The sequence below is a fragment of the Thamnophis sirtalis genome, unplaced genomic scaffold (genome assembly GCF_051295495.1).
Source record: "Thamnophis sirtalis isolate CommonGarterSnake01/CBP01778 unplaced genomic scaffold, rThaSir2_p1.2 scaffold_3, whole genome shotgun sequence".
NCBI lineage: Eukaryota > Metazoa > Chordata > Lepidosauria > Squamata > Natricidae > Thamnophis > Thamnophis sirtalis.
The window spans coordinates 73,963,763-73,989,261 of NW_028261383.1; the positions used below are offsets into that span (position 1 = coordinate 73,963,763).

The following is a 25,499-nucleotide window of genomic DNA, read 5'->3' on the forward strand; positions in this document are numbered from 1 at the left end:
AAAGTTGTTCTCATCAGAAAAGAGGACTTTGGACCACTGAGCAACAGACCAGGTCTGTTAAACTTTTGCACAATATTCTAATTTTTCGAGTTTCACCTGTATCTGTAAGCACCCAAATTACATTTTTATATAAGTAATGAATTCATTAACCATTTATGTATCCTTATTCTGTGGGAAATTTTTCAAATAAATACATTAAATATTAATATATACAAAGAGGGATGATAATAGACAAGAAAGCCTTTAGGCCTTATCCTTGAGTAGGTAAAACCTCTTAGAATGGATATAATCTCCCATATACATATTGGGGAAAGTGGTTTTTTTTAATCAATCCTCGACTAATGACCACAATTGAGCCCAAAATTTCTCTTGCCCAGTGAGATATTTGTTAAGTGAGTTTTGCCCCATTTTATAACCTTTCTTGCCACAGTTAAATGAAGCATGGCAGTTGTTAAATGAGTAACACGGTTGCTAATTTAATCTGGTATCCCCATTGCCTTTGCTTGACTCTGGGATATGAGTCAATTGGCGCATGACTTTAATGGTCAAAAGTATGAATAACGGTCATAAGTTACTATTTTCAGTGCCATTATAACTTTGGTCACTAAGCAAGCTATTGTCAGTCAAGGACTACCTGTACAAGGTTAAACTGCGTGTAGTTTTTCGATTTCAAGCTATACATGAAACCGCTGGGCGAGATCATTCGGAGGCACGGGATAAAGTATCACCAATATGCAGACGATACACAATTGTATCTGTCCGCCCCGTGCCAACTCAATGAAGCGGTGGACGTGATGAACCAGGGTCTGGAAGCTGTTAAAGACTGGATGAGAGCGAACAAACTGGTGCTCAACCCAGACAAGACCGAGTGGCTGTTGTGCTTTCCTCCCAATAATTTGACCACCGTACCATCAATCAGGCTGGGGGGACAAAACTTATACCCCTCAGATAGGGTCCGCAACTTGGGAGTCCTCCTGGACCCACAGCTGAGTTTTGATCACCATCTATCAGCTGTGACCAGGGGGGCATTTGCCCAGGTTCGCCTGGTGCGCCAGTTGCGGCCCTACCTGAATCGGGAGGCTCTCACGACAGTCACTCGAGCCCTTGTGATCTCTAAGCTGGAATACTGCAATGTGCTCTACATGGGGCTGCCCTTGAAAAGCACCCGGAGACTTCAGCTAGTACAGAACGCGGCCGCGCGAGTGATTGTGGGCGCACCTCGGTTCGCCCACATAACACCTATCCTCCGCGAGCTGCGCTGGCTGCCTGTAGATCTCCGGGTGCAATTCAAGGTCTTACTTACCACCCATAAAGCGCTCCATGGTAGTGGATCTGACTATCTGAGAGACCGCCTTCTGCCAATAACCTCCCTGCATCCCATCAGATCGCACAGAGCGGGCCTCCTCCGTATTCCATCCGCCAGTCAGTGCCGACTGGCGACCACCCGGAGGAGAGCCTTCTCAGTTGCTGCTCCGACGCTATGGAACAATCTCCCCGTGGAGATTCGTACCCTGACCACAGTCCAGGCCTTCCGTACAGCCCTCAAGATCTGGCTAGCCCGTCAGGCCTGGGGATAAATTTTCTTGCCCCTCCCGAATACTGAGTGAATGTTGTGTTTTAGTACTTTTTAGTTATTTCACATTTTCTTTTGTATTTTGTCTTTCACTCCCCTCCCTTACTATTGTAAGCCGCCCTGAGTCCCCTCAGGGAAAAGGGCGGCCTATAAATGCTAAATAAAATCAAAAAAATCAAATGTTGAAAAATACTTTAGTCATTTGAAGAAGAGAGGTTTAGCTTCCCTAATTGTCTATTATACCGTTATGCATACAATTTGATTTCTATCAAACCCTGGGGAGCTTCACTTAAGGAATACTTTAGGATGACTCACACATAGCACCTTTAATTAAGCAGCTGTTTGGGATTCAAAATATAATAAATATATCTTCTCTCACTATTCCACCAATTTGAAAATTGTGGCGATAGTGTTTCTGGAAATTTTCATCTAGATCTTTTTTTTTCATGCCAGATTGATATTATGGGGTATTCCAAACCTTGGAATTGATAAAAGCCAATCAACTCCACAGGGAAGTTTTGAATGAATGTCGAGACTTTTAGTTACGATGCAATACTGTAAGATAATGACTTATCACTTTTTCTGTAAAGAATAATTGTCCATTGCCACCTACTGGCAATATCTGCGACTACAATTATTGATACTTCAATTCTGACCAGTATTTTGTCTCAAAGACAGGTAAATTATACAAATAACAAGAGCTGTTTAAGAATTATTTTCCTGCTTCATTTTTTAAAAGCAACTATTTAAGCTAAAGATATGGAGGGGAAAGCATTACTTTTCATTCTGTTTTCAGTCCCCAATTATGTGTGATTATAATGAAATCTGGTAATCACTGAAGCTTCAGGTAAAAAACTTGGTTCCACCACAAAACCGCGGTAGACAAAAGCGCGCTCGACGAAAGCGCGTACGTGACATCATCACAGCGCGACGAAAACATCGCACTGTGATTGGTAAATGCAAAATTAAAGCGAAAACCTTACCCTAACCCCCCCAAACCTAACCCTAAACCTAACCCTAACCCTAACCCTTAACCTAACGCTAAACCTAACGCTAACCCTTAACCTAACGTTAAACCTAACCCTAACGCTCTAAACCTAACCCTAACCCTTAACCTAACCCTAACCCTAACCCTAACCCTTACCTTTATGTGAATCGGCTTGCTTTAATTTTATTTTTATTTCAATTTTTAATTTTTTTTGTCGCGCTGTGATGACGTCACGTACGCGCTTTCATTGAGCGCGCTTTTGTGGACCGCGGTTTTGACGGGTCACAAAAAAACTTTACATATACCAACACGTATGAGAAGAAGCCCTTGTGCATTTCTTTGTTCTAGTTTGCTTTTTCTGTTGCTTAATTAAGGGAAAAATCTAAAATGAAAAATACAATAAAGTACAACTATTTTTGATTCCTCTGCTGGGATTTATAAACCCTCTGAATTGGAAATTCTTTTTTTCTAGCTTTATGAATAATCTTTCCCAGGTGCCAGACTACTGGGCAAAAATGCTTATTTGAATCTTAGAGAAAAAGGAAGTTCTGAATCAGAAGCCAGTCCCTCTCCTCTAAAGATGGAACATTTATTTAAAGTTCAATTCCCAAATATTCAGAATGAGGCTTTTTTGCACATCAATTGAGGTGCAGCAGCATATTTACTTCTGACAAATGTATTGGCCTGTTAGTTACGTGTTCTGACCCCCTCGTCCCACACCAACACACTCCGAGTCAAAGATATTTTACGGAATTTATTAACAGACAGACAGGTGCTTGGCAGCAAGCCGGCACAGATAAGCCTTGGCAGCAATCCAGCCTGCCAGGCTCAGAAGACTGTTCTCCAACATTCGTTCCTGCGTTGACTTCTGCAAAAGGGCGTGTGCACAAGCACTCTTTTTATAGTCTGGAGAGGAGCCTAATTACCACCAGCTGAGTGCAATTACCTCCTGTACTTGCGCAACTGTTCCTGACACCTATTAGCTCTTTGGTGCCGGACATCCAGGAACAACTCACTGCTGACATCAGGAACACACTTCTTGTCTCCTCCCTCCTCCCTCACTGGTCCAAGGCTCAGGCGCCTCCTGGTGGCCAACCAGCCTCTCTACGCCCTGCTCAGAGTCGGAACTCTGTCCAGGGTCCTCCACATCCTCCAGAGCTGACTCATAGGGCCCCTCGCTGTCACAGTCTGGTGGCAGCTCCAACGGCTCCTGCTGGGCTGCAACACTTACGTATGCCTCCATTTAACTTATCAAAAGCAAGCTCCACTATACTCTTTAAGTACAGGTAGTCCTCAACCTATGGCCACAATTGAGCCCAAAATTCATGTGGTTAAGTGAGACATTTGTTAAGTGAATTTTGGCCCATTTTACAACCTTTCTTGCCTCAGTTATTAAATGAAGCACTGCAGTTGGTAAATTGGTAACCAGGTTAAGTGAATCTGGCTTCCCCATAGACTTTGCTTGTCAGAAGGTGGAAAAGGTGATCACATGACCTTGGTCACTGCCACAGTCATAAATATGAACCAATTGCCAAGGATCTTAATTTTGATCACATGATCATGGGGATGGCTGAAAAGGTCGTAACTTGTGAAAAACAGTCATGTCACTTTTTTCAGTGCCGTTATACTTCTAAACAGTCACTAAACAAGTTGAGGACTACCAATATGTAGCTGCAGCCTAGAAAGTTTAAAATAATTCTTTTGCAGTTGTTCCTAATAATGTTTTCAACTTGTATTCTGAATTTCGATCCAGAAGGCACTGAACTATTTAAATCAACAACTCTTACCCATTTACGTTTTTCTCTTACCCACAGGAGACAACAGGCACCTATTGGAAGCCTAGAAATGAAGCCTGATTGTAATAGCCCCATCTTCTCCAGCAAGTAGTGCCTACAAGAAAGCTTTTTTTCTTGAAAAATGAGATGTAGTTCAGTAAGATTTTAAGTTTGAATTAAAGCAAATGGACGAAAACCAAGCTATTTGCAGGTTAATGGGATAGAAGGAGAGAAGATCAGGGTTCTTTTATACACTTTTTATACAAATGTATTCTGGAATATTTTGCACAGGATTAGGATCAATTCTTTCATAGTCTCTTTTGTCTTTTCATTTACTTCACCACCTTCTGACCTGCACTGTAATCAAATTACTAAGACTCTGATTGCATCCTAAAAATAAATTTGAGTAAACAACAGTTGTGTCAAAATTCAGTTTATTATTTTTGAGAAATTTGGCAACAGAAACAAGGTGCTAACAACAAATATCTCATTATTTGTTGGCATCAAATAATTATTACCATTCCTGACCAATCATTCTGTCTGCAGTGTTGAAATCAACCCAGTAACTTTTTTCGAACTTGTCAAAATTTAAATCACATGTAAAATCAACATTCAATTAGGTGAATTCTATCATGTTCACAATTAGCTGACAAAATTAAAAAAAAATGATACATCATAAAAAGACAAAATGTAAAAATTATAAGAAATTATCATTAAATAATTATTAGCAGTATAAGCAATGTACATCTTGTACAAAGAACATTGCACCTTAACGTAGCACAAGCAACTTTTGATACCATTATTTTTATGTGTGTGTATATATTTGTATAGAATAGCATTGTACAAAAAACACAGTGGAAACTTTAACAGCCCTAAATGGAAATATGAAAGCTGACTCCTTTTATTCCATACAGTGGCCTAGAATGCTTATTTAGGAATCTGGAACATGTTACTTGCTACATAAAAACAGAGTTTAGAAAATCCCAAGATAATCATTTAGCAGCTTAAGTTGTGTAGTAAACCCCATCCCCACCCCCACCGCACAAGAAATACCAATGGCAATGCACAGGGGGGAAAAAAAACCCATCACCCTAGTGTAACGTGACATTGCTGTGAAGACAATGCTGAGCCAGGGTTAATTCAGTCAGTACTGTGCTTTAATTCATAATCGGTAGACCTGATGAGCTGAAATATAAACCCAACGAGATTATCCGGTGAGCTCCAAAGGCAACTCCCTACCACACAGTATCTCCCACTGCCTAGCAAGTAGTGAGATCAGTTTTTCGCGGCTATCAGGACTTGGGATAAAGACACACCAGAGCACCTCTTGGCTGACATTACCCTCTTGTGCAGCCTGTCCTTTAGGGAAACTGAAGACATTGCCAAAGTGATCCAAGGTCAGGTTCTGCATGAGATCGTGATTCTGAATGTCGTCAAAGACAAACGTGAGTGCCTGGGGATAGGCCTGGTAGCCCATGAGCACCCGATCTAGGTCGCGGATTCTTCTTCCATCTGCAAGCTGATATTTATCCCTCTTTGGTGGCTCTTTTGCAAACTCAGGCCGTGGGTAGCTGATGTAGTCCTCGTTGAAAAGAAACAAATCTGAGCTAGTTAGGATCAGTGTTTTAGGCTGGAGGGAACTGTAGGCCTGAGCAATCCCCTCTGTAATATTGACCTGAAATGCCAACACATAAAGGAGTAGATTCAGGGACGGGGATTTCATGACGCTTTTCATCTTCTCAGCAACCAAAAACGCAAGGTCCCCAATTTCCTCTTCATTGGGATATATGAATCTCACTCTGCTAGAGTGAATCAGTTCATAGTTTTCCATTTTTCCTGAAACAATAAAGAATGTCATAGATTTTGAATAATTAGATTTAGAACTAATTCAGAACATTTTTTCCCTGAAAAAAAAATGTTCTCAAATTAAATTCTGAAATGATTAAAAACACACATAAAGAATAAAAAAGACATACACCACATCACACACAAAGAAATTGAATTATGAATCAGAAAATTCACCTATGCTACATGTACTCATGAGGTAAACTATTTCCTTTTAATTTCAGACTACCATATATCATAAGACATCAATAACAGATGTACATCATTTTGATACTTACTGAAACAATTAGTGTCAAGCAACCTGACCACTCCAATATAAACACATTTTCCACCTTACTTTTAATTAATGCCCTTTATTAAAACTGCTTAGGATGGTATGTTCTTCCTATTTATTTTTATGAAGATCCCAGATAGCCAGATAAGCAGAGGTATATGCACTGACAACATAGGTTAGGTAGTGGGAATACATGGCAGGCTTTTCTGAGGTCACATGGGATTATGATAAGACTGATCATTTCTTTGTTTTGTTTTTGGAAAGAGACAATTTTATTATTTGTTCAGACTTTTAACACTCTTGAGCAGGTAAGAGAAGTGCAGTGGCTGAGCCAGGCACATCAAGTTCACTTGAAGCTCAGTGATGCGACCTTATGTCGCTCACTCTCTTTGAGCCAATCTACTTAACAGGATTGTTGTTTTGCAGAAAAAGGCAAGCAGGAAGTTCTGTGTATGCTGCTGAACAAGAAAACAAGCTATAAATCTAATAAGCAAAACCTCACCTAGATATTCTTCATGAAATACTTACACGAAAGAAAGTTAAGCTTGTGGAGTAAGTTTTATTGAAACTTTGTGGGGAGATGTCTCTTATTGTTTAATATGGTTTGGTCTGAAGTGGTTTGTATGTGCTTTTACAAAACAAATACTGTAAGATACGTTATGGCGGAGAGATAGCAATTGGTGCAAAGCTATGTAGTGAGCTTTGTAGCTGAGTAGACACGTTGAAGCAAAGTCATACATATTTCAGGCATAGCAATACCCATACCGCACTGATTCATGCTAAGCTTAAACTGCCCTATTTTCTCATTACTATCACTACTTTAGTTGGCCACACTAAAATATGTCTTTGTCCACACCATTTCATTTGTGACTGGTGCTTCAACATGGCGTATTTACAATTTTACCTTTTTCTTAGGGCTAGTCTACTTTTCTGAAGAATTGTATGATACAGAAGTTATGGGAATACAATCATTCAGATGCAGTTTAGGCACAAATACTGAATGGCACAAATACTGAAGAAATGACAAAACACAATAATATTGTGTTAAAGAGCAAGCCCAGATGTTACGATCTTATTACTTTGGCATGTGAAGGAAGTATCCTTTCAAAACATGAGGAGAGTAGTAGAATAGCGTCTGCATCCAGTAACTAAATGATTCTATCCTCCTTTCCTGTTTTAATTCTTTAGACCAGACCCAAGAAGATCAGCACATTTTCTTCTGATTCTTTTAAAGAAAAGACTAAGTAGAAATGTTGCTTAAAACCAATTTAAATCTCAGGTCTGCCTCAATCACCAAATGCGTGGTGTGCAAAGGTCACATGGAATGCCCCCTAATAATGTAACATAACATTCTAACTGCTGTTTTTAATTATTAGCAATTTGAAACCATGCAAAAGAGAAGTGTCCAAGGAACGTATGCACTTCCACACTGAGAGCAGTGAGTGGTTCACTCACTCCACAATGTATGTGAATCACAGCTGATTTTTGATAATAAATTATTTATGAAGACATGTGGGCAGATAATCCAATGAGAATATGGAGCTGAGTTTGCTGTCGATAACCGTGAATGTATTTTCAAGGCCTGAATGTGTTCCTTACTGAAATTGGATTTCCAAAGTCAGAGTACATCATCTAATTTTTAAAGTTCTCAAAGCTTGAATGAATAAGGACAAATTGAAAATGAATTACAGGGAAGTGGAAAACTCTTTGTCACACTGCTGGTATGTGGATGTGTCAAGGATTTCCTGAGTTTGCTAACCACTTTATGTCAATTCTATGCCCTTTCATTTTTATTGAGGAGTAATATCCAATATTTTTTCGCCATCAGACTCAGTGCCTGTGAAAAAGCAATAGACATGAGAAAGTATGTGGAATAATAAATGTCTTCTCCGGGGAAGAGAAGAGATTCCAATTTACATTAACTCTTTTTCCTGTGTTAGCAAGTACCAAGTTCATATATTTCAGTAATGCAACTTAAAAGGTGAAATAATATATGAGATAGACTCATTACTCATTACATGCAAAGCAAGATAGTTCAAGCCGTGATTTGTCATAATTGTGATGACTATGGCTTACAGCTCATGGAAACCCAAATCCACAATCTCAGAAATTTAGAATATTGTGAAAAGGTGCAATATTCTAGGCTCAAAGTGTCCCACTCTAATCAGCTAATTAAGCCATAACACCTGCAAAGGGTTCCTGAGCCTTTAAATGGTCTCTCAGTCTGGTTCAGTAGGAATCACAATCATGGGAAAGACTGCTGACCTGACAGTTGTGCAGAAAACCATCATTGACACCTTCCATAAGGAGGGAAAGCCTCAAAAGGTAATTGCAAAAGAAGTTGGATGTTCCCAAAGTGCTGTATCAAGGTACATTAATAGAAAGTTATGTGGAAGGGAAAAGTGTGGAAGAAAAAGGTGCACAAGCAGCAGGGATGACCGCAGCCTGGAGAGGATTGTCAGGAAAAGGCCATTCAAAAGTGTTGGGGACTTTCACAAGGAGTGGACTGAGGCTGGAGTCAGTGCATCAAGAGCCACCACACACAGACGGATCCTGGACATGGGCTTCAAATGTCATATTCCTCTTGTCAAGCCACTCCTGACAACAAACAACGCGTCTTACCTGGTCTAAAGAAAAACTGACGCGTCTTACCTGGTCTAAAGAAAAACAGACCTGATCTGTTGCTCAGTGGTCCAAAGACCTCTTTTCTGATGAGAGCAACTTTTGCATCTCATTTGGAAACCAAGGACCCAGAGTATGGAGGAAGAATGGAGAGGCACACACTGCAAGATGCTTGAAGTCCAGTGTGAAGTTTCCACAGTCTGTGTTGATTTGGTGAGCCATGTCATCTTCTAGTGTTGGTCCACTGTGCTTTATTAAGTCAGGGTCAATGCAGCCGTCTACCAGGAGATTTTGGAGCACTTCATGCTTCCTTCCGCAGACGAGCTTTATGGGGATGCTGACTTTATTTTCCAGCAGGACTTGGAACCTGCCCACACTGCCAAAAGCACCAAACCCTGGTTCAATGACCGTGGGATTACTGTGCTTGATTGGCCAGCAAACTCACCTGACCTGAACCCAATAGAGAATCTATGGGGCATTGCCAAGAGAAAGATGAGAGACATGAGACTGAACAATGCAGAAGAGCTGAAGGCCGCTATTGAAGCATCCTGATCTTCTATAACACCTCTGCAGTGCCACAGGCTGATAGCTTCCATGCCACACTGCATTGAGGCAGTAATTGCTGCAAAAGTGGCCCAAACCAAGTACGGAGTACATATGCATGCTTATACTTTTCAGAGGTCCGATATTGTTCTGTGTACAGTCCTTGTTTTATTGACTGCATGTAATATTCTAATTTTCTGAGATTGTGGATTTGGGATTTTCATGAGCTGTAAGCTGCAATCATCGTAATTATGACAAATCACGGCTTGAACTATCTTGCTTTGCATGTAATAAGTCTTATCTCATATATTAGTTTCACCTTTTAAGTTGCATTACTGAAATAAATGAACTTTTGCACGATATTCTAATTTTTTGAGTTTCACCTGTATGTCCTCAATTTCCTTCCTTCCTTTCCTCCTTTCCTTTTTTCTCTTCTCTCGTTATTCTGTTCTGTTCTATTCACTCAGGCAACCCAATTGTTCAAAAGCATTCAGGATACTATGTCTTTACTTCAACTGGACTTGCCTACTTTAGTTTTAACAAAAGATACTAATATATGTATCACTGCAAATGAGTCAGTTTTGTCTAGTGGTTAAGGCAACATGTTAGAAATCAGGAGAATTAGAGTTCTACTTCCACCTTAGGCATGAAAGCTCAATGGGAGATTTTGGGCTTGTCACTCCATCTCAGCCCACAACGTCAGCTTAAGTGACAAGCTGGTTGCTCAATTCCTATCGAGATTTTAAAAAAGCAAACTTTCAGGAAAATGTTAGGAAGAAAAAATATGTATCATTCCAAACGCTAAATGCCATTCTTGATGATTTGCTATTAAAAGGTAAAACCTTAGCAAATCAAATGAACATTATCCTAGAGAGGTGTGATGAAATATATACATTTAGCCTACTAAAATGCTTGTGAATCACTTTACCTGTATTTTTCTTCCCGAATTCAGAGTAGAAGTCCTTATCCACTGGTTCTGGTGATGGTGTCCTTGCAAGGAGTGAGAGCACTGCCATGAGGTGCTGGATAAAAGCGTGAGTACTGTAACTGTCTCTGGTTAGGCAGGTTAATATATGTTCTGCCGAATGCCCTGAAAAGGACACAAAACTAAGATTCTTTCTAATACTATTACAAAATTAGGGTAGCTTTTAAACATATACATATTGTGGAACTTTTATATAAATTTCACATACTACTTAATCAAAAATATATAGTGAAACAATTATAACAATTTCCAAATATTATCATTTCTTCATTCAGTTTGGCACATGCTGTTCTATTAAACACTGCTTTGGGAATGTCCAGTTTGTATACTTTATCAATAGAAGAGAAAATCGTAATTCAGGATTAGTGCGCTCTGACCTTGAGTTTCATTACCAGAATAGGTAACAACTTTGTGCTAGAAAGGAATGGCAGTGCAAGTTAACCTGTCAATGTTAATGGGTTGTTATTGTCTCCTTGGTAATTTCTTGACGAGGCTGTTGTTTACTGTTGATTGTTCTTTACGGCTTGATTGTTTGTCTGGTATTGATCCTGGTGTCAATCCCTATTTATCTGAGTGTTGACTGCTAGCAATGGGAAATTCTGGTCTTTTTCTTTTACGTTTCTTTTGAAAGGTATGTAAAAGTCGTTTATCGACTTGCAATGTTGATGGCTGATGTGTCCAAGTGCCAAGCTTTCAGGAATTCTCTAGCATTTTTGAATTTAGTCTGATCTTGGCGTAGCTTGTCCCAGCTTGTGCACTTGTTACAAGTATATACTACTGTGAATGGGGTTCCCTTGACAAGAATTCAGTTACTCTCAATGTGCATCATCTCAAGATCATCAAATCTATATCTGTATGCCAAAGAGGTGATTAATATGAAGCAAAAGGAACATTTCACCAAATTCAATTCACCAAATTGATTAAGGAGGGCTTTTGAAACTACAGTGAGTTTCTTAGGAGGAGGAAGAAATGTAAGAAATTGGGTAGAACAAGAAACTATTCTTGAGCCTCTGATAAAAGATTGTAATCTAGAAGAAGCTGAAAAAAGGCACTCCAGCCTCAGAAATAAGATTGTTTATGTTTAATAATTTAATTCATATTAAATGGTATTATTGTCTCCATACAGGACCAGTGATTATTTCTTTTTGCAACCTGTAAATTCTTCATAATAGAACTGTCTCTAAATAGCATAATTTTATAGTCTGATTGAACTTTGTCTGTCTATTGGAAGTCCCTTTAAATCACTGTTACTTTAATAATTCTATTTTTAAATTCTTTTTCCAGTGAATATTTGCTTAATTCTATTTAAAATTTTACTATTTAATGAATAAGTGCCATAACCACAACCATAGCCACAATCATAACCAAGACTGGATTTATTTATCTCTTGAGATTGGTTTATTTCTAGAGTAAGAACTGATTCTGCTGTCACATATTTCAATTTCAATGTTATACAATCAGGAAGTGATGCTATAGAATTCATTTCATTTTCACCCATCATTTATTCCTTTTAGTCTTTCAGGAAGTAACATGTGGTATGAGAATCCCATCTCTCCTACACACTAGTGCTAGGGAAAAGGACTATAGGGAAAGCATTCCTTATATAACCCATAGAAAGGAATTTTGCTAATTACATATTATTTCAAATGCTCACAAAGAACCACTATAAATTGTGCCTTGTACTAGGAATAATGAATGGATTCACCTTTTTATCAATAATATGCTGATAACAAAATGCAGGAATGAAGAAAGAAAGAAATCTCAATGCAACTTACCAGTAAGTCGAAAGTACTGATCAAAAAGTCCAATGTTCACTGAATGCAGATCATTTAATTTTAGAACTAAGCAAGGAGTGAGATGGAAAGAGCTGAATTCATAGCCCAAGACATCAGTGCCCCAAAAGCCTAGTGGATAATAAATGTACAGTAGTCAATACCTAATTGCCTTAAAAATAATTAGTTTCAGGTATCAGAAGAATTAATGTTCATAATTGCATATGGCATCTTTATCTGAAACAAGCCATTACTGAAGGTGCAGCTATGTATTACTCTTGCAAATACCATATTTTTCGCAATATAAGATGCACTGGACCATAAGACAAACATTAGCTTTAGAGGAGGAAAACACGAAAAAAAATCTGCTTCCGCCTCTCAGCATCCATCAGGTATTCATCTGGCTAGCATCCTTGCAGCAAACAACAAACAGCCTGGTCAACTTCAGCATGTTATCGCAGCCCAGCACGTGGCTTCTCTGGGCTCTGCTCCATTGCACCCACCACTGGTCAATTGAACCGCCACCACCGGGGAACGCTGGAGCCTTCACCACCGAGCAGCTGATTGGGGGTTGGATCAGCCTCCTGGAATACCGCCAATCAGCTGTTCTAGGCAGTGGGGATCGCTGCCACCAATCACTGCGGTCACCCACTGCCTACTAGAACAGCTCATCAACAGTATTCTGGAGGCGGAGGTGAGCGGCGGCAGCAGTGTCAGGTGGCTGCTGCCGCACCAAGCCCCCATAAGACACACAGAAATTTCCACTCACTTTGGGGGGGGGGATGTTTCTTATAGTGCGAAAAATACAGTAGGTTTTTAAATCTGAATCATGTAGATAACATGAACCAGTACCAGATGGGTGCACTGACACCAATAATATAATAATCTGCTCCTTACCCATATAATTCTGCTGTGTATCAACACTTCTTGTACCACCCGCTACTTTCTGAGTTACCAAGTAAAAATATTGTAAGAAGTTTTAAAAGAAAATTTAATCAGAATTAAAAACCCTGTTCCTGTCTGAGAAGTTTTGAAAACACTTCCTCATAATTCTGTTAAAGCTATATAAGGGAAGCCTGTCACTCCCAAACATGCCACCAACTATGAGGCTTCCTCAAACTTTTGCTTTAAAATTAATGGAATACCATAGGTACAAAGCAAGAGCTTAAAATTATGGCACCTTTGTATAAGCCTTAGTGTGACTAAAAATCCACAAACATTTTGAAAGCCAGGAACCAGCCTGTTCTACTATACCTAAATGGTGATCATTAGAATGTGTCACAGAATCATCCAACAAGAAGTAAATAGCTTTAGTTGAAAGTAGTACACAAGCTGTCACTTCCATATCCAGGGCTTTATAAAACAGAACAGATGACCACATGAGATGTCTTAGTTCTTCATTTTCGACCTATAAATTGACAACACAGTTAATATTTTAGTTAAGTATAATTTGGGGTGTATTTTCTTTGACTTGACTAAGGAAGACTAACATTTTATTATTACTTTGCATATCAGGGTGTTTGCAAGTGTAAATTCTACTATGAAAATAGATATCTCATCTTCCTTCCTCTTTATCTCACTAAGTTATCTATATAACGTCTGAGTTTTGTTAAATGTTTGTAGTGATTCTTCAGCATCGTCATCATTTGTGTATCAACACTTTCAATTCAGGGATGCACCTTGATATTTCTGGTATCTTATCAATGACCCAATTACATCCCCATTATTTTACAATTTAAGTACAAAGTTCTTTATCCTTTAAAAAAATGCAGATTGTTAATATATACTTCTTGAACACTGACTTTTAGGGATTGCAGCTTAGTCTGCCATTTTTATTATAGGTCAATTAAAGAAATCTACTTTACTGCAGTTATAAAGTGCCAATATTAGTAATATATTATATTCCCATCTGTACTATCTCAACAAACGCTATGACTGGATGAAAAGAAAAATATATACCGTATTTTTTGTTCCATAAGACTCACTCCGCCCCCCCCCCCCCAAAAAAGTGGGTGGAAATGTCTGCATCTTTGCTGAATAGCAGCTGGGCTGTGGCAGTGGGCTCCTTTTACAGTGCTGAACCCTGCCTCTTCTGTCTCTTTCCCGCAGTGCAGGAGTTAATAGGCAGAGATGGCATATGAGAGGACACCTATGTGTGGTCCTCTCAGGCTTCACCTGAAATTTTTTTTGTCTTGTTTTCCTTCTCTAAAGCTAGGTGCGCCTTATGGAGCAAAAAATACGGTATATATCTTGAACCCATTCCCCTATAAACATTAACACCTCAGTAAATGAGTGATTCTCCAGGATGTCCAATTTGCTGATCTTCAAAAGCCATTAAAGCAGACTAGCACTGCTTCTCTCCTGGAATCTTATTTTTTTTTTTGTAGTAATACCTCAGCAATGCTGTTATGGAAAAATTCCATAATGTATTTTTCTTTTAGTCCAGCTACATATTGAAGAGATGGAGAGACTGAAAGGTGCATAGGAATTTGATTCTCATCAGTAATTCTTTGCATCAGAAATTCAGATGGGTACAAAGATGAGAATGGCAAATGAGGCTTGCAAAAGCTGGAAAACAGATTAGTGCACACTATCAGAGAGAAATACAAATAAAACAGAAGGTACATTATAAGCATTCCATCTTATTACTCTTTCATAGAATAGTATGGCGTTCAATTTATTTTGCATAGAACAGTTTACATACACTTTATAGATATTAGAACTCTTTACCAAAGCTATTTTTAAAATATCTGGCAACTTAATATAAATAACAAGAATCAAGTTCAAGATATGACTCAAATAACTGAAAACTCTCATTATTCCTTTATGTTTTGAATACTTATACCTTCAAGTCAGGCTTGACTCCTGGCAACAGCCTGGAGAAGTTCCTGGAGTTTTCTTGACATTTTTGCAAGTATTTTGCCATTGCCCCATTCCTAGGGCTGACAGAAAATGAATGGCCCAAAGCCACTGAATTGGCTTTGAACATAAGGCAGGACTAAAATTCAGAGTTTTATGGTTTCCAATCCAGTACCTTTAACCATTTTATTTATTTAGCGTAAGGCAAATACATGGATTTTATAGTAAATCAAATGTTAATGTCCAGTTCACCCAGTCATTCAAAGCAGGGTGGTCTATGTTGAAAAAAAAATCTGATTCACTCTCAGGTTTTGAATAGTTAATTTAAAAATGCATATACTTACCTTGTAGTTGGACCATGCCTTAAACAGTCCGTCAAAGACTTTCTGACTGATTCTACATGATTGGCGCCTTTGAAAATAATTATAGTCTTGATGTCTTGCAAAAGGGTCCTCAGAAAACTATAGATTCTCAGAAAATGGAATTTCTCGTGAGGTAGGACAAATATTGCTGTGACAAATCTGAAGCCAATTATCAATTCCAGGACGTAGCCGTCTGAAAACGAACCTTCTTGCTGAACTGAGTAACACGTGGGATGCAAAAGAACAGAAGCCAGTGGAATTCTATTGAGTTTGAAAATGTTCCTGGCATTCTCTGAGTCCGTGAATTTACCTGGCAGTATATTAAAATCAACTTTAACTATGTGTAGATGGTGAGGTGTAAGAAATATCCAACAAGGATGCAGCATACAATGGCTCTCTCCAGCTGATTTATGAATTGCAGAGTAAAATCCAGAGCAACCACAATGCTTACAACAGGTTTTACCATCATTGCCCAGTTCTGGCAGACATTGTTCCTTTTGACCATCAGCTTTATGATGACAGAAGAGATAAACCGGGAAACAACCCTTTATCTCTGTGTTTTCAGATGAAATATGATAAAACCCCATCAGCTGGTAGACAAACTCTTGCAAACTAGCTTTGCCACAATACAGTACAGAACCTGTTAAAGCAGGCTTATAGCGCTGAGAGCGAAACTGGTGTAAACAGGAATAGAAATCTTGCAGATTCTGAGTGTCTGACACAACACACAAGCAGGTTTCTCCATTGTTTATGTTGAGCATCAAACATATTTCTGGTATTAAAAAACCAAATTCACTGAGGTCAGAGTATGGAAAGCAAAGTACAACTTTCAAGGCAGAAAGTATATGCTGGCAATTTCCTTTGGAATCTTGAACAATTTCAAATACAGCTATCACATTACTGGCCAAAACAAAACAGGAAGCAAACTGCCTGAGTCCTTTATGAACCTGAATGCAAAAACTCCAGAGGATTTTGATTACATTATCCTGTTTTGCTTGGGTCATCTGCACACCACTTGAGGTGGGAGTCACTTTAGAGATCTGATATCCTTCATGAAGTCCCATTTCAAAGTAGCCATCTTCAGTTTCTGCAACTCCGGAGTCACTCAAAAGATCTCCCATGTTCTCTGTTTCCACTGAAAAGAGGGGCACATTTCCCACGGCCTCTGCAATCAAGGTAGAGAGATGTTGCACAAAGTCCTGATTTGTGGTAGCGTATGACATACAAGTGAAAGGCAGAGTAACAGTATTAAGGGAGTCAGGCAAGGAATCGGGTCCTTCTTCTGGATATCCCGAGCTTTAAAAAGAAAGAAAGACAGAAAGAAAGGAGGAAACTATAGTAACCTAATTTAAAACATTGAGTTTAAAAAGTTTCAAAATCTAGTTTTGTTTCTCAACAACTGAATCATATGGCACAGACCAAAAGTAACTGCAAGCATAAAGCTCATTCACACAGAAGCCTTATGGATTTACCCACGCTTCTACAGTAATGCAAAAAAAGGGGAAAGCAAGGAGGGCAGCTATGCCTCAGTCAGCTATTTCATAAAGTTTTGCTATTGTTTTTTATTCTTCAAAGAATCAGGCAGCAAAAGGCATTTTATATTATGTCCGAGTTCATCAGATAGAAGAGAATATCAAACTGAAACTGCACTCTCACCACATGCGATGTGTGCTTTTATCAGAAAAGTCCAAATCTGGAGCAGATACCTTCAAAGAAAAGGGGAAAAAAAGAAAAGATAACTGATATTTCTGTTTCCTTTTGGGTCTATTTTGTTAGGCATCGTTATTCTTCTGTCTTGTGCTGTATGTATATATTTTCTTACTGTTCTTTGCTTTAAATGCTTTAATGATTACAAGCCATCCAGAATTGTTGGCAGTCAGGCAGCCCAAAATTTTTATGAATAATTATTATGAGCACAGTTGCTTCACAACTGAGTCGCCGTCCCAATTGTGGTCTCAGTGAAAACTATCTGTATTTTTAACCAAGATACAAAATGGTCACAAATTCAGTATATAGAAAGTCTATACTATGTAAGTAAAATTATCTCCTCTACCCAGAAGTTACTTTACAGAATCCTTTTTGACGAGTCCAAGGAAAACCAGTTCAAGAAACTTAAACCCATCTTAAAAGGTATAAAATATTTGAACATGCCATTACCTGACTTGCACTACATGAGTCTGGTGTTTCAGGGCATCTTTGGGTAACTGTATGGCTTTTAGGAGTCAAACTACTTGATGAGAAACTACGGGTTAGGGCTGTTTTCTTGTGTGTTATTTCTACAAAACAGAAACAGTTAATGTTAAATAAATACACAAACATTGATACACAGAAAATATACCAAACTATATTCTATTTCACAGAAGTGTTTTTTCTTATTAACAATGGAATATTTTATTTCTAAATGTAATTTTTGATTCATCCTATATTTTAAGTTGCTCCAATGGCAAAGACTACAGAAAATACTGTCTAACAGACAATATGCATTTTGTGGCAGAGTTAACATTCCAACTGAATTTACACTGTAACCAATCTATTTAAACACATGAAATTTTTGGCATCTTTTCTCCACCCAAACTGCTTTATTTGTTTGTACAACAATAAATATGATCAATCGGTATGTATAAATGTATACCTACTTCAGAAACAATTTAAGCAACTTATATTTGAAAGTCTTTCATATAACTTGGAATATGCGATGTGTGGAAGCATATATTATTCCATACTCAGTCATTTGGAGTATGTCCTGCAATAAATTATCAAATGAGGGAGGCATCTAATTTTCTGCTGATGACCTCCCATTCCGATCACTGAGTTGTGGGAGAAGCATTGTGGAAACTGTTCATGGCAGAAGTGTGTGCACTTTGCAGCATGCATAAAAAAGACTGTCAAAATATTTCTACAAGAGCTTACATAAGTGATGAGAAAGGAGTAGAGACTGTGCTAGAGAAATAACTTTTTAAACCATAACAATTGACCAAGATGGCAGGGCAGTATCTCACCTTTTAAAAACATGCTTATTGCCTTTAATGAGAAAGAATTCATTATGCCAGCTCAGAGATTGAGATGGGGTGTTTTTTTTGGCATTTTTTCTAGGTAAATTTTGTAAGGAAAAAAAGAGACGTTAAGATTCTATGGATCACAGCTGGTCCCCATTATTTTAGGCTTCATCCAGAGAGAATACTGCCATCCAGAGAAGATTCAGCCTATATGCAGAATATGTATTTAATTAAAAGACCTACATGGCCACTCATCTTATATAAAATAACTCTGGGGGATTCACAACATAATAATAGAATATAAATGCATACAATAAATTAAAGTATCTTCTAGCACTAGACATCGCCTCCCAGGTGCTGTAAAAATGCAACATAATAAAAATGCAGCATTTGTCTTTTTAGTGTATCTCTGCAATATTCTTGCCACCCATGACCTGAGATCTTCGAAGAATAGCATTATAATTCTATGCTATTAATTAGGAAGTTAGTATCTTTGGTTAGGAGAGTGTATTTCTAGTATGTTTAGGATTGCAGAACAAAAATATAAATATATTAATACAAATTTTATATACATACATATACATACACACACACACACACACACACATGTTGTATTTGTGCTGATAAATAACACAAATGTAACAAAGGCAACAGTAAAAATATTGGGTTTCTGTCGTGATGGTCTCTTGTGACGAGCCGATAGACAGAGAATGGAAGCAGTCTGCTTCCTCCCATATTTGGGCATACCAGGGGTTGTGACACTAAATACATACATACATATATATATATATGTATATATTCTCCTCAGTTCTAAGTTACTTCTCTCTCTCTCTCTCTCTCTCTCTCTCTCTCTCTCTCTCTCTCTCCATACATACATGCATGCATACATACATACATACATACACACACACACTTTTATGTATGAATATAGCATTTTAGCTAGTAATAGGAAGTTTGTGTTGTTTGTATATCTGCCTCTTAATTAATACAAAACAAAAATACATACTTTTCAAAAGTTGAAAAAAGTATGTTTTATTATTGTATTGCGTACTGTTACTTATGTATTTTAATTTATTCCACAAAGGATGTTTGAAGCTCTGATGTATTAGTTAAAAAGAAAAATAAGTTGCTATAATCTTACAAAAACTGAAGATAACAGGAAGTTAAAGTATTATTTGTACTATTTTCTGTTTCCTGTAAAAATATTTAAATCTTGGATCATCTTCCACTAATATGATTAATACTTTGGGAAACAGATGGTGTCATAAAAATATTCTTGTATTCATTTATGCAATAAAACTGAACTGAAGGAACTCCTTTCTCAGTGCTCTTTTTACAATTTATTCCAACAAATCAGAAGGTTTTGAAGTTTATAATCCAGATTAGAGAAGTCAGAAATAAGGAACCCAAACATACATTGCATAGATTCATAGTACCATAGCTCATAGTCTCAAAGAATATACAGTTGTAGAAATGTGTATTCAGTGTTCATTAACATAGTACTGAATTCTGATCGTTCTGTAAATCATCTGAGCTTTGGGAGAAATGATATCTTATTGGTAGCTTACAGAAAACAAAGACTGAAACTATGAAATGGCAAAGAAGAGTAGTCAGGTCAGCTTTATATTCTGGGACCAATTGAATACTATCACAACAATAGTAGCCTATTGAAACAAATTATTATTGAAAAAAACTTTGTGATTTGGCAAATGAAATGCAATCTTATGTATTTTCCTAATAAAGATTCTGGAAATTTCCAATTTGCAAATATTTTATCTGCTAGTAGTACTCAATAATGTTGCAGTTAGCTAGACTTAAAAATATTCTGTGGGGTGGGAAAGCAGAGAATGTTTTAGTGATGGTCACATATGTTACTCAGAAGTACATGCCCTAGAGATGTTCCCTAATTATAAAACAATTTTTCAAATAAGAAGACTAAAGAATGCTTCAGCAAGCAAAATTAATCAGAGAAGAGCAACAAAGATGATTGGGGGACTGGAGACTAAAACATATGAAGAATGGTTGAATGAACTGGGTATGTCTAGTTTAATAGAAAGAAGGACTAGCGGAGACATGATAGCAATGTTCCAATATCTCAGGGGTTGCCACAAAGAGGGAGTAAAACTATTCTCCAAGGCACCTGAGGGTAGGACAAGAAACAATGGGTGGAAACTAGTCAAGGAGAGAAGCAACTTAGAACTGAGGAGAAATTTCCTGACAGTTAGAACAATTAATCAGTGGAATGGCTTGCCTCCAGAAGTTGTGAATGCCCCAACACTGGAAGTCTTTAAGATGATGTTGGATAGCCATTTGTCTGAAATGATATAGTGTTTCCTACCTAGGCAGGGGGTTGGACTAGAAGATCTCCAAGGTCTCTTCCAACTCTGCTATTGTGTTGTATTGTGTTGTGTTGTGTTGTATTGTATTGATCCAACTGGGTCTTGATTGGTTCCATGTTAGTTCAGTAGTTGAGACTGGGCCTCTTTGCCACTTCCTCCATTATTTCTACTTAACTGATTAATCACTGAAGATTATCACAATCGGACTCTCAGCTTTGATCCTGAGTTCCAGCCTTATTGGCATCACTGATCCACAAATCCACATTTAATTTGTGGATTTCACATATGCAGTAACTCTATCTTAAATGTTTGGCAAAGGGGTGGTATAACAGCTATGCAAAGATCAGCACTATAGTTTAACACATCTTTCAGCTAATTTAATTTCTTTTCTGTAGCTACTGTTTCAAGTTATATTACTGTCTTAAAATTACAAATTTATAACTTTGGCAAATATACTGCAGAATTGTAATGTAGCTATATAGCTAAATACTAAAATAAAGGAAGCAAAAAAAAATCATCACTATGCTCTGCTTCTTCCTGATTTTATGCAGATAACAATGTATAAAAATGAACACAGCAGCACACTTATTTGACTTCTATATCACTATAATCTGATCAGATTCCAAGCAGGTAGCAACAGCAGCTTATTTTAACAAATTAAAACTTCCACAGTAAAATAACTGTTCATGTTTATACAGTGTTTCCCCAAAAATAAGACAGGGTCTTATCTTCTTTTGCCCCACGAAATATGGCTTTGGGCTAATTATAGGGGGAGGGATTATTGTTTTGGGGTTGCTGGGCAGCTACTCCCTTGCGAACTGGCTCCCGAAGAGCCGACCACAGCCTCAGGGGCAAAGCAGCCATGAGGTGACCACGCTCACAAGCAACCGCCCAGCAAACCCCCTCTCCAGCCGAGCAGAGTGCCATTCATTGACCTAGGGGGCATCCCTAAGCCGTCAAGGCAAATGACACATTGCCCGCTCCCCAGCACCCGCGGCTTGGCGCATTAGCGATACCCCTAGGTCAGTGCATGGAGCTTTCCCTGCAGGGCCATTGCGCCGCCGCCACGCTCCGAGCGTAACTTCTTCTCTGGCTTCCAAACTCCAAAACTTAGCTGCCGAGTCTTCCAGCAGCAGCCGCTCTAGGAGTGTGTTATATGGTTGTGGGCCGGCTGTCGGACAGAGAGTCTTCAGGACAGAGAGTATTTCAGCGGGAAGACCCTCTGTCCCACCAGAGTCTTCCAACAGCCAGCCCACAACCATAGAGCGTAGTCCCAGAGCGGCCGCTGCTGGAAGACTTGGCAGCAGATCTCCAGAGTTTGGAAGCCGATTATACTCAGAGCATGGCAGCAGTGGCAGCAGCAGGACTGTGGCGGCGGCAGGAGGGCTGTGGCGGCAGCGGGGCCAGGGCATGGTGAGGCTGGGAGGCACACGACCTGGGGGCAGAACAAGTGCTCACGCAATCTCTCTTTCCAGCTAGGCTATTACTGGGATATTACTGGGTCGGTGAGTGGCGTTCTGCCCAGCTGGTAAGGTGTGTTGCCAGGTGGCTGCTCATGAGAGCAGCTGCCCAGCAACCCCCTGCTCCAGCTGGGCACAGCGCCACCCACCAACCTAGTGGTATCCCAAAGGCGTCAAGCAATGTGAGTGCCTCTGTCCCCCGTGCCCTGGCTCCTGCAGCTTTGCGCATTCAGGATATAGCTAGGTTGGTGAGTGGCGCTCTGCCTGGCTGGAGGGAGGGTTGTCCAGGGGGCTTATTATTGGGGGAGGGCATATATTTTTGCCCACAGGCCTTATTATCAGGACATGTCGTAATTTCGGGAAAACACAGTATTACTAGCAATGAAAGCTACAAAATTGGCATAGAATGGTTTTTCTTCTGTGGCTGTCAAATCCCATTTTTATATAGAAATATAAATTCATGTATATTACTGCAGCCTACAAAGGTAGAACCAAGAGGCCCAGCCTAGCAACATGATACATACATGATTACCTTGACTGGAGCTGACAGGACGTGGCAGAGAAGGAGAGGAAGGATGAACAGAAAGAGAAGAGCAGTTTGATTTTGAGCTGGTGGCAGAAAGCTTGGAATCTTCAGGGATCTAAGAAAGAAAGAAAAAAACTGGAAGGGCTAGGAACAAAAGTTACAAAGCTGCCCTACCAAGTAAAAACAAGGAAACAATATTTTGGGGGGCAATATCGTGACATTGGAATCAAACCAGACAGTGCTGTAAAATGGGGCAATATATGTCTAAGTGCTATTGCTATTGCCATGGATAGAGTATTTTGGAGTGATTTAATACAGGCAGTTTTGATTTAATGACTACTCTGTTTAGCAACTATTCAAAGTCACCATGAGGCTAATATTATGACTGGTCCTCACACTTAGAAACATGACAGCATCCCCACAGTCTTGTGATCAAGATTTGGGTGGGTGGGTGTTTATGATTTTTGCAGCATCCCACTGTCATCTAATCGTCATTTGCATGTTTCACAGCCACCTTCCAACAGTCATTAGAAAAGCTGGCAGTGAAATTAGCAATAGCAATAGCAGTTAGACTTATATACCGCTTCATAGGGCTTTCAGCCCTCTCTAAGCGGTTTACAGAGTCAGCATATCGCCTCCAGAGTCTGGGTCCTCATTTTACCCACCTCGGAAGGATGGAAGGCTGAGGTAACCCTGAGCCGGTGAGATTTGAACAGCCGAACTGCAGAACTGCAGTCAGCTGAAGTAACCTGCAGTGCTGCATTTAACCACTGCGCCACCTCGGCTCAAAAATTGCAAATCACAGTCATGGGATTCCTTATTTAAGGCCACAATGAATTATTTAGCAATATAATAGGAAATAATATTGTAAGTCTGTTGCAGTCACAGTCTTGTTTAATGACTGCATCGCCCAATAATGGACTTGCTGATCCCAACTGTGGCCATAAAGCAAGGACTACTTCCATTATGTTGTAATTTTTTTTAAACTGATGAGATTAGTAGCACCTAAATTTAATAAACAAAACATTATTAATACTGTATTACATAAAGTTAAGTTACTGTTTGATATAATGAGAATAAAACTTGGTTGCCTCATATCTCAGCTGCCTCTTTTACTGTACTTGGGAGAAACTGAGAAGTTTTTATTTCATTTCTCTATTATAGTATAGTGACCTAATCTGGCATGGACAAACTTTGACTAATCTTAATTACAGTTTAAGGTTTATTCAAATGAGATATTAAAGTATTATTAATTTCTTCCTTGTGAGTGCAGTAAACTGATAAAATCTCAGTTTGGGGGAAAGATACTAATCTCAAAAATTGGAAACATGTTTTAGTATTACATTTTAGAGATGATAGTTAAAGTGGTCGTACATCTATTCATATGCCTTACCTTCTTATCAGAATTACTCATTTTGTATTTTACATCTTTTGCTTTTTGTATAGCCTTCAACACTTCAACAGTGTCAAGTTCTTTTTCAGTGGTTACGGTATTATCCAAACAAACCTGAAGGATATCAAGAAACCAAATTAATCCTCAACTAAAGAGACAAATTGAATTAGATCAATCATAAAAAATATCTGTCCAGCAGCATGGAAAAAATATAATAGAAATTAATGAGGTCTTCCTTTTTACAAAAATAGGTTTAATGCTCTGACAGAAAAAAAAGATACAAGATTTATAAAATACAAAAAGGCAAAGGAAATAAATAACCTAAACTGTTTTTGTCACAACCCAGGCTTCACAGATCAAAAGCTCTTCATAAATAACATAAATTTCAGATTTCAGGCATACATGAAATTGAATTAGTGGCTTAATTTTTAAAGTAATTTTGTTTAATATACTTAAAATTAATTTAATTTAATTGCTGAGGCTATCAGTATCTCTGATCCAAATTTAGAACATAATAAATGTTTTAATGAAATATATATTGTCATTTATCTTTTTTGGTAGGCTATATTCCTTTTGGAGCTTATAAAATGTCTTGAAGATACATTTAACAATAAGATAATTGTTATTATCCCCATTTGCCTAAAGCATCTAAGTGGAGTTAACATAGGCATCTCTCCCAAAGTATATAATAATCATGAAGAATATTGATTTTGACAATTCATTCCTCACTGATGATGCAACAGGGGACTTGCCAAATATGTCCTTTTACATTTAATTAGACTACAAACCTCTGGCTTGTTTTATCAGATAAAAGAGAGACATTCAAAGTAAAAAAGTATCTGGAATTCAACACAAGTTGTCATTTTATGCAGATGCTACTTTAGGATTCATTAGGAATTATAAAAGCTGTTTACCTAAATTCATAATCTTTGCAACAACATAGCAGCTTTACTGGATACAAAGTAATTTGAGTAGATCTAATAATTTCCTATTGATTAGATTTCTGTGGTTTTTGAAAATAGAAATATGTAAAAGGGATTTATTGTCTGGATCCTTTTAAATATTTGGGAATAATAATTTAAAATAAAACACAGTTAGTAGATACAAATATTATTTAGCACAGATGAACAACTGCATTATATATTAGATGGCTAAAAATATGCACTGGTGTAAGAGAAAAAATAGTT

The 25,499-nt window shown here is 38.3% G+C and overlaps 1 protein-coding gene across 1 annotated transcript in view; it reads right to left on the minus strand.

Annotated features, from left to right (window-relative positions):
* Positions 1-4,753: 4,753 nt before the first annotated feature.
* NISCH (nischarin) overlaps positions 4,754-25,499 on the minus strand; it is a 45,305-nt gene continuing 24,559 nt past the window's right edge. Inside the window, exons 12-21 of the mRNA XM_014059194.2 lie at positions 24,313-24,426; positions 22,926-23,034; positions 17,756-17,874; positions 17,255-17,304; positions 15,581-16,894; positions 14,771-14,945; positions 13,632-13,785; positions 12,381-12,509; positions 10,549-10,710; positions 4,754-6,172 (exon numbers count right to left, since the gene is read on the minus strand). Of these exons, the coding sequence (XP_013914669.2) occupies positions 5,544-6,172; positions 10,549-10,710; positions 12,381-12,509; positions 13,632-13,785; positions 14,771-14,945; positions 15,581-16,894; positions 17,255-17,304; positions 17,756-17,874; positions 22,926-23,034; positions 24,313-24,426 (2,955 nt within the window). The 3' untranslated portion in view covers positions 4,754-5,543. The remainder of the gene's footprint in view (positions 6,173-10,548; positions 10,711-12,380; positions 12,510-13,631; positions 13,786-14,770; positions 14,946-15,580; positions 16,895-17,254; positions 17,305-17,755; positions 17,875-22,925; positions 23,035-24,312; positions 24,427-25,499) is intronic.